General features: G+C 42.1%; 1 protein-coding gene across 4 annotated transcripts in view; it reads right to left on the bottom strand.

The window, feature by feature from the left end:
- The window catches only part of FNIP2 (folliculin interacting protein 2), a 137074-nt gene that overhangs the window by 49930 nt on the left and 72435 nt on the right, over nt 1-14709 (bottom strand). For 2 of the 4 annotated variants that reach the window (XM_019667512.1, XM_019667511.1), the window contains exons 2-8: nt 11763-11889; nt 8797-8946; nt 5874-5974; nt 5702-5773; nt 3926-4026; nt 3652-3741; nt 2016-2087 (exon numbers count right to left, since the gene is read on the bottom strand). In XM_019667512.1, coding sequence (XP_019523057.1) covers nt 2016-2087; nt 3652-3741; nt 3926-4026; nt 5702-5773; nt 5874-5974; nt 8797-8946; nt 11763-11889 — 713 coding nt within the window. The remainder of the gene's footprint in view (nt 1-2015; nt 2088-3651; nt 3742-3925; nt 4027-5701; nt 5774-5873; nt 5975-8796; nt 8947-11762; nt 11890-14709) is intronic. The other 2 variants (XM_019667514.1, XM_019667513.1) reach the window with 1 other exon arrangement.

Genomic DNA, 14709 nt, shown 5'->3' with positions numbered 1-14709 from the left:
AACGCTGTTGCCAGCGACTCATGGCAGCCCAGCTCCAGGTTGAGCTGTTGTTCAGCATCTTAGCTGTAGAGGGCAGTGTCACTGGCCCTCATATGTGGGATCCGAACCGGGGCCCTCTGGCGTCCCAAGCCAGCTCTCAACCAAGGCGCCACTCGGCTGGCCCAAAAGTCCCCCCATCTTAAACGGGGCTGACCTAGGTAACTTTGGAAAAGAGTGAACGTGTGTAAGATTAAAGGTAAAAAGAATTACCCTGTACTCTAGTTAATGAAGTTGTTTCCTATATGGGTACAGGGTAACAACTCGGAAAAGTGATACACATATATAATTATTTTATATATGTAAAATAATTAAATGGATGGCAAATAGTGAGAGTCAGCCTTCTCATGGCTGGAGCGAGAATTTACAGATAAGCAAGGGGAGGAAGGCAGAATGATCCATGTGGTAATGGGTTATGAATAATGCAGATATCAGTACAAACTCATGTTTAACTTAATATAGATACAGATGTTACACATAGCAAATATTTATATGTATATGTATACATACAGTAAGCATAAGCTCATATTTTTTTGCTTGTCAACTGAGAGGGTATAAGAAATGACACTCTATAGTATCCAGACCGTGGAATCTAATACCATTCTCCAGTGAAAGGACAAGAAATGGCTGATTCGTGGGGTGAGGGGGTGGGTAGGAAATATACAAACAAGTCTGGAGCATCTGGTAGTCTCAGAAAGTAAGGAAGTATTCAAAACACACACACACTCTCTGACGTGGATATGTTAACGAAACAGGAGCCACATGGAAGAGCTCCATGGCTTCCATGGCCAAAGCTGAAACAATGTGAGCAACTAAATAAAGTAGCACTGGGTTATAACCCAAAATATAAAATACATATATATGAATCCATATTGATATGAATGAATGAATGAATGAATGAATGAGTGAACAAGGGAGAAGAGACAAATCTCCTATGCAGAAAAATTCCAAATAGTTTAAGTAGACCAAAGTGGCTCCACTATTATTTAACCATAAATAAAATGCTGCAAACTTTACTTACGGACATATGTAAACCAAACAGGGATTTGGTAACAAATTACATTTAATAACTTGGGAGCAAAGTTGTACCAAGTAGGGAGAAAGGCTCTGGTACTACAAAGGAACACAAGGGCTCCTTTAAGCTGTTTCTAAAGGAAAGAGCTGGAAACAGGGATGAGTGGAAGGTCAGAAGGAGAGACCCCTGAAGCCTGGGTCGAGTCCCAGCACATCCGAGCCCTGACTGGCTGGCCTGCTGGGGGAGGGCGGCACGTCTCGCTGAGGACACCAACAGGGTGCTCCTCATCTTCCATGGAAGAAAGAGGCTGTGCGTATGTGTTCATCAGACAAAGCCCCACTCATCTCCACGTCCTCATAGTCCAGGTCTTTAGTTCACTACCTTTCTTTCACAGCACAGAACCTGCCTCAAATAGGGACCACAAATCAAAAATCAATGGCAGAATCATGTACTAAAGCAGAAACCAAGAGATCCTAAAAGCAGGATTATAAAAGTACAAGTCTTAAACTAAGGAGAGAAGGGGTACCTGAGATACAATCTGGAGTGGCATGATCTAGGACAGAAGAAAGGGTGACCAAGTCAGCAGCAGGCCCTCCCTCAGTCACGGACAGACTGACTTCCACGGACACTTTCCTGCCTCCGACTTTATACTCAGTACTCAGCAAGCAAATTATCAGAGTAAAATTGGCTCAAGGAAGCCTCCCTCTAAGAAGAAATTTCTCAAAATGCATTTGTCTCATTCGAGTTTGGGTGTTAGAAAAAAAACTAGTCCGTCTGTGTTGCACAATCACTCCTAGATACTGTACATCAGATTTCTACAGATTCAGACATATGACACTATCTTAGAATATGGAGAAGGAAAAGCCCCGCCAGGAGCTGAGGCCTAACTTATATTCTCCCAATTACTTCACCATTATGGACAGTTCACTCGAGAGCTAAACCAATTCAAAGGAAGTACAAATACCTGATCGAGCGATGCCACTGTCCCTGTCTTCATTTTGTCCTCTGCTTGGCATGTCAACTGGAGTGCTGTGTGCTAAGATAAAGACAAAGGGAAACCATGTTATTGGGCTTTTCAAACAAGGAGTTGTGTAAAAAAAGAAAAAAAAGACTACAATAATTTGTACGTTGCAAATAGGCTACTGCTACTGATGATTCGCATAAGCTCATATAGAGATTAAGTAGAAATCAAAATGAAATACATAAAGACGATGGTGAGAGTAAGAAGCAAATAGAATCGAGTAACTATCTGCCTTAACCATCCTACTATAGTTGTAGCATGTAAACTTTTCTGAGTGATGCTCATCTCTAAAAAATCGAATCATCAACTAGTCATCAGTTGATACAATGAGCAAACATTCTCAGGAAGGTGCTTTTAGCCATTTTCCTCATTATTAGTAGTATTTAAATAGCACCGCATTTTCAAAATGCTTTATAATCAGTTTCAGTAGTAACTAGAGGCAACTCAGTGAAGAGAAATACTTGAAAACCATTTCATAAATTTAAAAAATGCTTCTCTGTTTATAACCCACTCTCTTGGCAGATAGAAAACACTTATATTCATTTTCAAATATTTCTCTCTCCATGCCTTTTCCATACACACCCATGCACAGTACTATTGCAGTTACTTCAAAAACTCATGTCCCGGCATGAATTTGAGACAACACTCTAAAGTATTACAGACTTCTAGGAATGTTTCAGATCCATCTCAACTGTACACTTAGTGAGCTAGAGGAGGGATGACATGCTGCTACAGTAAGCCGGAAGCCCATGGCCCTACCTGATTATTATACTTGCCAGCTATTTTTTGAATCATGTGTATTCTCACAATGTTAAAGAGAGTGCATAAACACATTATCCTCACTCTAAGCAGGTGGGACAGTATCAGTTTCATTAGGGTGTCAGCTAGCTGTGGTGCTTAGTATATTTCAGACTACAATGGACAGAAACCCATTTCCCAGAAACACAGCCTTTAATGTTAGTAATGAAGGTTCCCACAGTTGTTAATCAGGCCAGACTCCAACAGACATTCAACAGCCTCAGCCAGCAAGGCCAATTACAGCTCAGACTTGACCTACCCAGAGAGACCGAAATGATTATACCTGTAAAGAATCTAGAAGCTGCATTTACACTACTTAAATGTGAGAGAGAGAGAGAGAGAGAGAGAGAGAGAGAGAGAAAGAGAGAGAGAGAGAGAGAGATGTTTTCCATGCTCTTATTAGAGTGGCTTTTGCAGACACGCTGTGGGCTGTGGGTAGGATGCAGGTGAATAAATGGATAGAAGATACCATGGCAAAGAGAAAAGGTCATAGCAGCAGAAATGGCCCAGGAAAATCAGGAAATATAATCCTCTTAGAAACACGAAGGGCTCATTTCAGACCAAAATCAGCTTACCCTGGGGTATTTATTATCAAAGACATTTACAATGGAGGTTCGCTGGTGGAATTTTCAAAACACCATGAACTTGGCTGCATTTGAAACTAATATCTCAAGAGCCCCTTGGATTTCTAGAGAGGCACTCAATAAGATTTTTTTAAGAACCTGCACAGGATTTATTAATTCATGTGTGGGTCACACTGTACTCAGCATTCCACACAAACCTGCAAAGAAAGAAGCACTCCGGGTGAGCCGGAGAGGTCCTCCTTCTGCCAGCCCCTGCAGCAGCTTGCTGCTGCATGCCTGCAACAGACCTAGGGGCAGACACACACAGAGGACGACACACAAAGGACACACAAAAAATAAACATGGATTAAAGATAATGCAAACACACACACACACACACACACACACACACACAAACTCAAATAAAGCAAAACACACACCCACAACGGTGTTATTCAGGAAGAAAGAACACATTCATGGGGCTGATTTTACCTAGGTTACTTCCGGTACGACCAGGACCCAAATTATTCTGATTTGTGTTCAGTTTTCCCAAATTGGGATCTTGGTTGATGTATTCAAAGCTGTCTTGCAAGCTAAAGCAGACAGGGGAAGGGAGGGAGAGAGAGGAGAAAAATGTGAAGAGATGAATAAAGCTGTCTTCTAGCAGACTCTCAAATATAGACAACTTAGCAGTTGCTCAGACTTTTCTTTATAAATGAATAAAGTCTCACATCTACCTAAGGGAATTACACTTTAGGGGAATTTGTTGGAGGAAAATACAAGGAAAGCTCTTTGAGGTGGTCCACCCTATAAAACTAAATGCATTCCTAACAGTTTTACATTACATAATGTAACACCAACCTCTCTAAATTTTGATTCAGTCATTGACAACTAAGATATTACCCTTCATTTCTAAATTTTGTTTTAGTGACTGACACCCAAGATGTTACTATTAATTTCAAAGATAATTTTACATAAACCTTGAAAATGAAATTATTATGAACTCTTAGTTAGCATCTATGAGAAACTTTTTTCAGGAGGAGGATATAACAGAAATTAATGATTCCTACAGGAGTTTGAGTTTAAAACATCTAAAGTTAGAATTACTCATCAACACAAATGTGAGGGAAGCAGGTTTTAATAATAGATTGTATTTATTACCAAGTAAAATAATATCAAGATTTTCATAATAATACAGAATGAGGCCAAAATGATTTTCAGTGAATTCTGAGCTCAACATTCTATTACAGGGAGTTAGTTTAGTATAATAAATGTTCAGGTAATATCAAGAGTCTAAAAAAGAATCTCTCATAAGAAATAAACATCACTTTCCATACTGGCTTAAGTCATGACAGTCCAATGGTAAATGCTCAAACAGTAAACTCATTCTTTTGTTGAAGCATAAGCAGACTTACATAATGGCATCCAAATCTACAAACAAATATATGTAATATATGTTTAATTTCTCAAGATTATAAAAAACAACAGCCTTCATTTGACCCCTAAGAATGCCCTTTATTACAAATCTTTTTTCAAACTTACTAAAGTATAACAAATGTTTTGTTATTCTGTTCAAAAAAGAAATATACAAAATAGTGCTGCTTGCAAAGTTCAAAATATATGAACAAATGTACCAGAATGAGAGTTAAATTAGACACTTCAGTATTCTTAGTCTCCACAGAGGTATAAAATTAGAGTCAGAAAAAAACTCAAGAGTGAAAACCAAAATATGGCATGGCCTAAGTACCAACCGATCATAGAGGCTACGCTGACAGCTGAAGAGATGGCAAGCACAGACAGTCCATCTTGCCATATAGGTCCTCAGCAGCCTGGAAAAAACCACTATCTACTTCATTACTTTAGAAATAAATAAACAAACGCACTAACAAATAAATTTTCACTTTTTTTTTTAGACAATAAAATAATATTGGTAAATACCATACACTCATTCATACGGTCCCTCCTTTTTTCCCTTAACTTTTCATTTTGAAGGAATGAAAACTTGGCGATGGCCTTAGGAACACAGTGGGTAACGGATGAAGACCCAAAAGATGAAGAGAAACAGTCATTTGACTTTAAAGCCACCTGATAAAAGCCAAAAGGCCTTTTCATGCTCACTCTGTAAGAAAATGGCCACTTTTAAGATCCCTTTGTTAATGTGGACTCACCCTGCTTCTCATTTCAAAATGAATTATAGCCCTCACAGAATTACTGTACCCAGAAATAGCCACCAAAAAAATGGGGGAGGGTGCAAAATCCCACACTTACTTATTTGTACTCCCACAGAAGCTGCCCATTCTAGCAGAGAAGACTTTACTGATCATCAGTTGTGGAGGAGAACTGGAGGAAAAAGAAAGAGGGAGAAATGCATTTTTGAAGTAAGAAGTCAGTGCCACCAGTCCACTTCTCACAACTCGTAGAAAAAGAAGCCCAAACTCACCGTATATAGTGTATCTTTAAAGTGGAGCCTTGGTAACTCATTGCCACTGAGCCAAACATCATTTCCCCGAGCATGTTGACATCAGAAGCTGGTCTCGTGTACTACCACGCGTGAAAGACACCGAAATCAGAGTTAGCATGAGGGGCAATATGATGTGCAATGCAACAGGAAATAATACTTTTTTTTTTTTTTAAAGATTTTATTGGGGAATTGGGGAAGTGGAACAGCGCTGGGGAATTGGGGGAGGGGAACAGACAAGTTGCTGTCGTTTCGTTCCTCAGTCTAGTTGTGGAGGATGTTGCCCCACTGGCCCAAGTTGGCACCATCATCGCGCTCTTCCCAGATGAGGCAGATCAGTCGCCAGCTTCTGGACAGCCGCTCATGGCGGCTGCTGACTGCTCACGCTGGCTGCTGGCTACACATGGTAGCCCATGGCAACCCACTGCCACAGGGGTTGCAGTCTACGCTGTCACCTGCGACTCACGGCAGCCCAGCTCCAGGTTGAACTGTTGTTCAGCATCTTAGCTGTAGAGGGCAGTGTCACTGGCCATCATATGTGGGATCTGAACCGGGGCCCTCTGGCGTCCCAAGCCAGTTCTTAACCAATGCGCCACTCGGCCGGCCCAGGAAATAATGCTTATTAACCTCTGGGGCTCTCTCTTTAGTTTAGTTTACTGGGTAATTAAAACTATTTCTCAAAGCAACAATGGATCATTTTACCATCTTAATCTATAATGGTGATTGCCTACTTTCCCCCCAGTTATGACTAATGTTCACCACTTCTTCTTTATGCACATTGTCTTTAAACAGAATCCAAGTGTTTTACCAGAGTTCACTTTTATGTTATTTTATTGTTATGAGATACAAATATTTTCATTATCTCCATTTATAAACTCTAAATAGAAAGATTAAGTTATGAAAAAGCAGGGTAACTCTTTTCTTGGTACTAAGAACACATCTGGAAAGGAAAAAAATATATATATACATATAAAACGGTTCAATATTATTCAACCACATAATGATCAGTGTTGAACAAAAATGCCATTTGGTGGAGGCAGGGTTTTGTGAGGGTCCAAAAGATAACTGATGGTCTGGTACCTCTAAAGTTTTGCAAAAATGCTTTTTACATATTTGACTCCTCTAGTTCCTGACCCGTTTTTCTCAGTCCTTTCGTCATCCGAAAGGGTGGCCTATGCTGCTGCCACTTTCCTCGCTCTCGTTTTCTTGTTAACTTGCTGCAGCAGCCTCTATTCAAACTGCTCCAGTGATGACCTCTGCCTTCCGGTCCAATTCAAAGGACGCTTCCCAGTTTGCTTTCTGAAACGTCTCTCATGGTACCTGACGCTCTTCATAACTCCTTTTGAAGCTCTTCTTTCCCAGATCATCCCTTAAACAGGGGTGTTCCTCAGGGAGCCATCCTCCTCACTGTCTGCATTCTCAACTATTCTTGTGATTTTGATGATTCTTTACATAGAAATAACCCCCCCCCCATCTTTATTTCTAGGCCCAGACCTCTCCTAGAACCCTATATACAAATGCATCCATTCACATATCCTCACATATGAATATTATGAACATATGATATGTGAATGAATGCACTGGCTATAGGATTCTACACACCTATTCTAAGGGCTGGTGACACACTGATGGACAGGAAAAATACACCCCCACATTGGTTGACCAAAACAAAACAGCCGTCTCTCTGTGACCCAGCCCACCAGCCAGAGTCTCTGCTCACATGCTTTCCACCCAAGCAAAAACATGGGAATCATCCTTAACACTTTCTTCTCCATCTTTTTTTAACTCCAAATACACACAGGCATACAAAACACAGACACACCTATCTATACATGTTGGTAGAGCAGGAAAGAAACATGAATCCATCACCCTGTCCAACTAGGATCCTCTCTGCTTACAGCTCACACTAACCTCCCACTACGTGCAGACAGAAAGCAACCGGCTCTCACATTCTTTATTAATCACTTCCACCCACCACCTCCATTTTATATTCTGGCTTTTCATGGGGTACACGGTCCACACACCAACTGTGATTCTCAGCTAGCTGAAAATTTCACTCTATGTTTTTTTAACCACAAACTGCTTTGAGATCCAGGAGCACTGTGAAATAAGGGCAAACTTACACACATGGCACAAAATTTGACCATGAAATTAACAAAGTTCTATAGACCTATGGCTGCTGGTAATTTCCCTGTCTTTGCTCTTCCAGCAACATGACAGACAAAATTCTACATGGGTCCAAAAAAACATATCCTCTGTCAATTAATACCCTTCTGCTATTCAATATTTATGAAACATGTCTTCCCTTATATCTACTCGTAGTTAGGCAATATTTCTCAACAACCCCAATCCCTATGCTCTACTGACACACACACACACACACACACACACACACACACACACACACGGCATAAAAAATGCTACCAGCCCTCTATCCTTCACATTCAAGTTAGGTCTTGCCACTTATTTCTTCTCCTATACAAGGCTTTCTTCCTTCTACTGGCAAGTGCTCTTTTCTTAGGATGCCCATATACATTCCTAGAATCTTTAAAGTTCCTTACAACAAAACTGAAAAATACCTGTTTATAGTAAAACTGAAAAATACATGTTTATTAATCTGCTTCTGACAATAAAGGAAGCAAAACAAGAGGGTTTACCTCATTTGCAATATTTCTCCCTCATTCAGTATATAGTATACTGGATTATCTCTGTCTGATTATGTCTTTATCAAGAGCTAAAAGCCACACTGTGAGAATAGCACGGACATGGAACATGTAAGTGCACATTTTGTGAGACTTTTCTCATATCCCTGGAGTAGAGCCTTCCTGCAAGCATTACTCCCTGTGGAGAAAGCAGAGTATGTGACTCCAGCCCCTGGGGTATCCCACACAGAAGGGGGGTTTACCTGGTACTTGGGAAGCTGCTCCTTAGCATGTGGTAACGACCCCCCAGAGGAACTATGGGAAGATATGCTGCTGCTGCTGCTGCTGATGCTTCCGCTGCTGCTTCCCTGACAGCACTTGGCTGACGTTTTAATAGGGACATCCTCCGTTTTCTGGTTAAGAGAGACAGGCGAGATAAGCATTGCTAAGTACACCAGGCTTTCTCAACACGTTCCTCACTGGGAATTCCTTTGTTAAAACATTCTGTTATGTTGTGCCTAAGTTGCATAGAAGTCGCGTAGAAAACCAGAAGCTTCTATTTCTTTTTTTTTTTTAATGAGGACAAAAATGTGGTTCATGAGTCTATAACATTTGGGAAGAGGGGGACTGTGGAAGAAGGTTGCTAGGCAGAGGGTAATGGGCTACATGTTAAGACTTTACTCTTCTTAAATAATGCAACTGTTATGCATATTTGAACTATTATTCACATTTTAACTCATATTTTAAAACCATCAATGAGCTCTAATTTCTGTTTTCATTACTAGAGGATTTTTAGTACTATATAGAGTCATAATATATAAAATCAATGAGAAAGACATGGCTTTAAATTTAAAGTTTTACCAAGCAAACAGAACTAAGAAAGCAAAACTATGAATTTGAAAAGACTGAGCTTGTGAGTTTAATGACACACCTGCTTCAGGATTCCTTTAAAGGTACCAGGAATGAAAATCATGAGGTTAAGCTTATGAAAGATGAAGCTAAAACTGAAACTGGAGCTACTGCAAATTACACAGCATGTGATGGAAATTCAGTCTTTAAAGGTTACGGGTAATAGAGGATTATCTACTATATGTTCCCTAAACAGAGTCACTACTAATTTGTATGACATAAAGGCACACCTTTATTACTTTTTCCCTTCCTCCTACACCAAACTATGTTACTCCGTACACAAACATCCTGTGCCCTCTATGGTAAGTTGTTGCTATTGCAAGTCTTACTTGGGTGCAGCTTTTGCTTGGAAAACCATGAATGCAACTGCAGCTTATCTAATCTCCAGTGTGACAGTCACACTGTTGGTCTAATGTAAATGGCTGCAGTCATGTGTTGGATACAAACTCATGACATTTTGTGCTTGCCGGGGGGTAGGGGGCTGAAAATGGGAAGAGTGTAAGGACAACACAAACTGCGCTGGTCCCTAACAGCCACCCCAGCAGTGATGGCGTGCAAAGCTGTACTTGGTTATTCCCGAGCAGCTGGCACTCCCTCAACACCCTCTTCAGCTCTAGCTGTTACTTAACACCACTTAAGCCCGAAACACAGCTCCTCAGAGGGCCTAAAGTGACACGAGGCCCACACCTGCCTCTCAGACTGTTAGCCCCTCTGGCTGGGGTACACCATTCTCAGCAGTCTATAATTGGAGATAGCACCTGGCACCGGGAGGAGAGCCCTAGCTGGACTCTTTCTGTAGCTCTGGGCACGTTACAAACCTCCCTGGACCTGGAGGCCTTTTTGATTAAACAAGTGCTTCCGAGAAACTTACGTCCCAGACTCCAGGGTCATCACTACTCCCATGTACTGAAGACTCCAGCTGCTGTTTGAAAACCGGTGAGGATTTTTTCCCTCCACCTGTTAGCAGCATCAGGAGCCCTGCTGATGGAGTGAGGGTGTGCCACTAAGCCATCTGTGCACGGCCTTCGGGGGAGGACATGATGTGGGAAATCAGGGAACCGTGTCCTGTCCACCAAACAAAGGGTCAAGTGCTGGCTCACCTCAACTTTGATACAAATCTACCATTAAAGCCTACAGGTGACTCACCTGAGAGATTTCAAGTCCCATCACCCCACTCCCCCCCACACACTCCAACCTACCCAACAAGCCCAACAACTGCTGTAATGATTAGCTACCTGGCAGACTTCCACTTTAAAGCACTATGGAATCCACCCAGCTAAACTGCCTTGAAGCAAACACTTCCTTCCTGCAGAAACAATCCTTATCAAAAGCAGGAAAACAGCCCCTTGGCCCTGATGAGACAAAGACTGATATAGACGATTTCTTTACTTAGCTACACATTCTGTAAACTGCCAGAATTCAGTCAGTATAGTTAGCAAGTTATTGAACATGATAAGAATGAATACAAATGGATTGATTTAATTTGCAGACAGCTGAATAACTACTGCAAAGAGAATGAGAGGTCTAAAGGTGACAGACCTCCTGGCCTGCTGTCCAGAAGACTCGGGGAGGACCAGACCCTCTTCTCCTCCGGACACATAACTGGACCCATTCTTGGCTCCAAGGGATCAGGAGCTGCTATGTCCTCACTTTACCCTCCCCAGCAATCCACCCCCGCCACTGCACCCCACAACACCTCCACCACCCTGCCTTCCACTAAGCAAAGGAGAGAAAGAAAAGCTTCTGTGGTCAGACAGGTTTCAGAAGCATTCGTTTTTTCTTTTCTTTTTATTTATTTATTTTATTTTATTGGGGAATTGGGGAAGGGGAACAGTGTTGGGGAACTGGGGAAGGGGAACAGCCAAGTTGTTGTCCTTTCATCTTAGTTGTGTAGATGACAATGCATGCTAGCATACTGAATTCCTGGAGCGGGGAAAGCAAGCTGATTTTGTTTAACCCAGAGCTCTTAATACCATCTATGAGACACACTAGACAGAATCATCTATTAACTTCCCTTCAAACTAACACTTTATGATTGTTAGAGTTCTCAGGTTTCCCATTACCTGGCACATATTTGGCATCAAAATCCTACTAGATTGTAACTCACCCACAAATTCACCTCTAGTGATATTTACAGTACACTGTGCAGCATGTGTCATGATTATTCGCTAACAGTTTCACTTGTGCATATTAATAAGAATACAAATGCAGCTGGGGTGGGGGAGTATACAAGTGACGGTTACAGTTTAATAAATGATTGGCCAGACAGGTGGCTAAAAAGCACAAACAAACAAGCTGAAAGCAAATAGGGATTTCATACCTGAGCTGCTGCCTCCTCAATCTTGTGAACAGCTCTGGAATCAAACAAGACTTGTCGGCCTCTCCTTTCACAGTCCTGGTAAACTATCAGACGAATCTCATTCAAGTCAAACTCCGAACATGCCCAACTGTGGATTAAAAAGGGAGAAAGGAGTTAGGTTCCATGCTACACTTGGAATAATGCTGGAGAGAGAGCTTTCCCAGCCAGGGGCCTGTGTGCCCTTTCGGAAGGCCACATGTGCAGACAGTGATCCTTTCAGACCTGGGGCAGACTGCCGTGTCTCTGGCCTCCCATATGCCATACAAATATTGCCAGTGTCCCGAAAGGTTGGGAAGGCTGCTTTAAACAATGCATCACTGCAGATTAGCTTCTGCTTCCAAAGCCACTTGGGGCGAGGATGGTAGCCAGGAATCACAAGGACGTGCACAGAGAGCTAAATCTGGATGCCTGGGTTCTGCGGACTGGACACTGGAGGTCCAGGAATGTTCAAGCTTCTGTGTCATTGGGCAGGGAACCACCAGGAGCCAGTCAGTAGAGCCTTTTCTCTTCCTCTCCCACCCACCCGTGCTCAGGTCAAATGGAGAGGAATTACGTATTCTAAAATCGAGTTATTTTCCTCTATTATGGCTGGCTCTGATACAGAAGTTTTAAAGACCAACTGCATCACTGACCAGCACCTGAATTGCGAAAACAGAAATAAAGGAAGGATGGCTTATGCCTAAGGAAACCAAAAGCTACTGGGATGAAACTGCTCTACATATAGGTTTGTTTGCTCCTGAGTAATACATGAAATCAGAATGCGAGAACTATAGAAAGGGTAATCATTTAAAATGCACTGCTTTGGGCATATTCGGTTATTAGGCTGTTAATCCGTTCAGCACACATCTGAACGCCCACTATGCCAGGCACTGCGGTGGACACCTGAGGTCCAGCAGTTAATTAACTAAACAGACCTGGTCCCTGCAGGCCTCATGGAGTGCACAGCTTAGTCGGGAATGACTCATATGCAAATGCATAACTACAGACCATCGTATATGCAAGAAGTAAAGGATGTGATAAGAATCTCACATTTTCATATTTAATGGGTGGGGGAGAGGGGCAGGGAAGTCCCTAAGGATTTAAGGAAGTGGCATTTAAACAGAACTTGAAGAAGTAAGAGTTAAAGAGATCAAGTGTGAGAATGGAAAACACAATAGAAGAGGGAGGGGCAGGAAAATCTAAGACTGACTGTTAGAGAAAGGAAAAAACAAAACAGCCAGAGGGAGGAAGAGCTCCACAGGTAGACTGGGAGGCAGGCAGGGCAAGGATCACGCCCTAAGTGCAGTGAGCAGGCCAGGTAAACACAGGGTGATAAGCTCAAGTCTATACTTTGTAAAAGTCCTATCTGGCTGCTCTGTGGGACAGATTAAGGCTGGAAAGAGGAAGGCCAAATCCAGTTTATTGTGAGTTCAGGCCCTTTGTACTGAAGGCTAGACGGACTGACAGCAGAGGAAGGGGACCCATACTGGAGGGATGCGCAGGTGCAGAACTGGTAAGCTTTAGTGGTGGGCTGGATGGGTGCCTGAGGCAAAAGGGGTGCAAAGGGGTGCTAACTGCTAGAAAATGCTGAAAGAGGAGCTGTCCTGAAAGGATGGAGGATGGATAACTCCATAGACAGACTAACGAAAGCAAACTGTAAAACTAAGGGATAGTGGAGCTGGAGTGAGTCAGACACATCTGGGTTCAAGTCCAGACTCTCCGCTTCTGTGTCTTCATCAGCATAATGGGAGTATTAATGCCCGGCCCGCAAAACTGCTGCAAGAATTAAATGAAATATGGAAAGTGCTTCACACAGAGGCTGACACACAGTGAAGGGCTCCCAAATGGTAATAATTACTTAAGAGAACTGTCAATGTTATGATTGTTTTTTAAATTGACACAGTGTGTGGTACCCAGTTACAAATTGTGCATTATGGTCCTTTCCTTTCTCAGGCAGTGGTAGCTAATATTGAACATGTTCTTTCAGGCTAGCAGATTTGCTTTAAGTCTCAGCACCAAAAAGCACTTCTGGTTGTGCCTTCTCTTTTTAACAACCTGTGTTCCAAGTTACCAGGCCCAGCATACCTTGCTCCTAATCTTGATAACAACAAGGCAGATTTATTTTGGAAATCGTTTTTCTTCTGCTCTCACTCAGTCCAGAGGCAGTCCATGGTCCAGGCCTGGACCCCCGCTAGGTGGTGAGAGCTGGGCGGGTAAATGCCAACCCTGGAGTTGCTGGTGCCTATTTTTTGCCATTACGGGGTAACAACATTTCTAAAAATGAAGTCAATTTGGAGGAAAGCAGAAGTAAGCCATGGAATGAGACAGATTCCTGTTTGCAGTGAAGCCAGCTGCTGCTGAGTGAACACTACTCCTGGAGTCAGTTTTCTGTCACTCACAACCAAAACATATGGATGACTGTGCCCTAAGTCGCTACATTTTCAAATTACACAAGGTCACTAAAAACACTCTCTGAAATTATTAAAACAGAATACACAGGTTGAAATTATTAAAAGTGCAAAATCAACAAAGGTCTAATTGCCTCGTTGTTTTCTTAATCTATTTTGCCCCAACAATTACGTTTTGCCAAAATAGCATTATAATTTACAAAGCAAGCTGTTCAATCCTTATTTTTGAGGGGTAACACTGACTCAAGTTACCAAACTGAGGATAACCTGTCTAGAAGAGCTAAAATTTAATAAAATGATGACAACCCTATATTAAATGTTTCATGTTATTTTTCAATTTTAAAAAGATGGAAATAAAAGAAATGGGAAAGGGGGCCGGCCGAGCGGCGCGATGGTTAAGAACTGGCTTGGGATGCCAGAGGGCCCTGGTTTGGATCCCACATATGAGGGCCAGTGACACTGCCCTCCACAGCTAAGATGCTGAACAACAGCTCAACCTGGAGCTGGGCTGCCATTGAGTC

Source organism: Hipposideros armiger, unplaced genomic scaffold (genome assembly GCF_001890085.2).
Source record: "Hipposideros armiger isolate ML-2016 unplaced genomic scaffold, ASM189008v1 scaffold_498, whole genome shotgun sequence".
Lineage (NCBI taxonomy): Eukaryota > Metazoa > Chordata > Mammalia > Chiroptera > Hipposideridae > Hipposideros > Hipposideros armiger.
The sequence above is the reverse complement of the archived record's forward strand: the minus strand, read 5'-3'. Positions and strand labels throughout refer to the sequence as shown.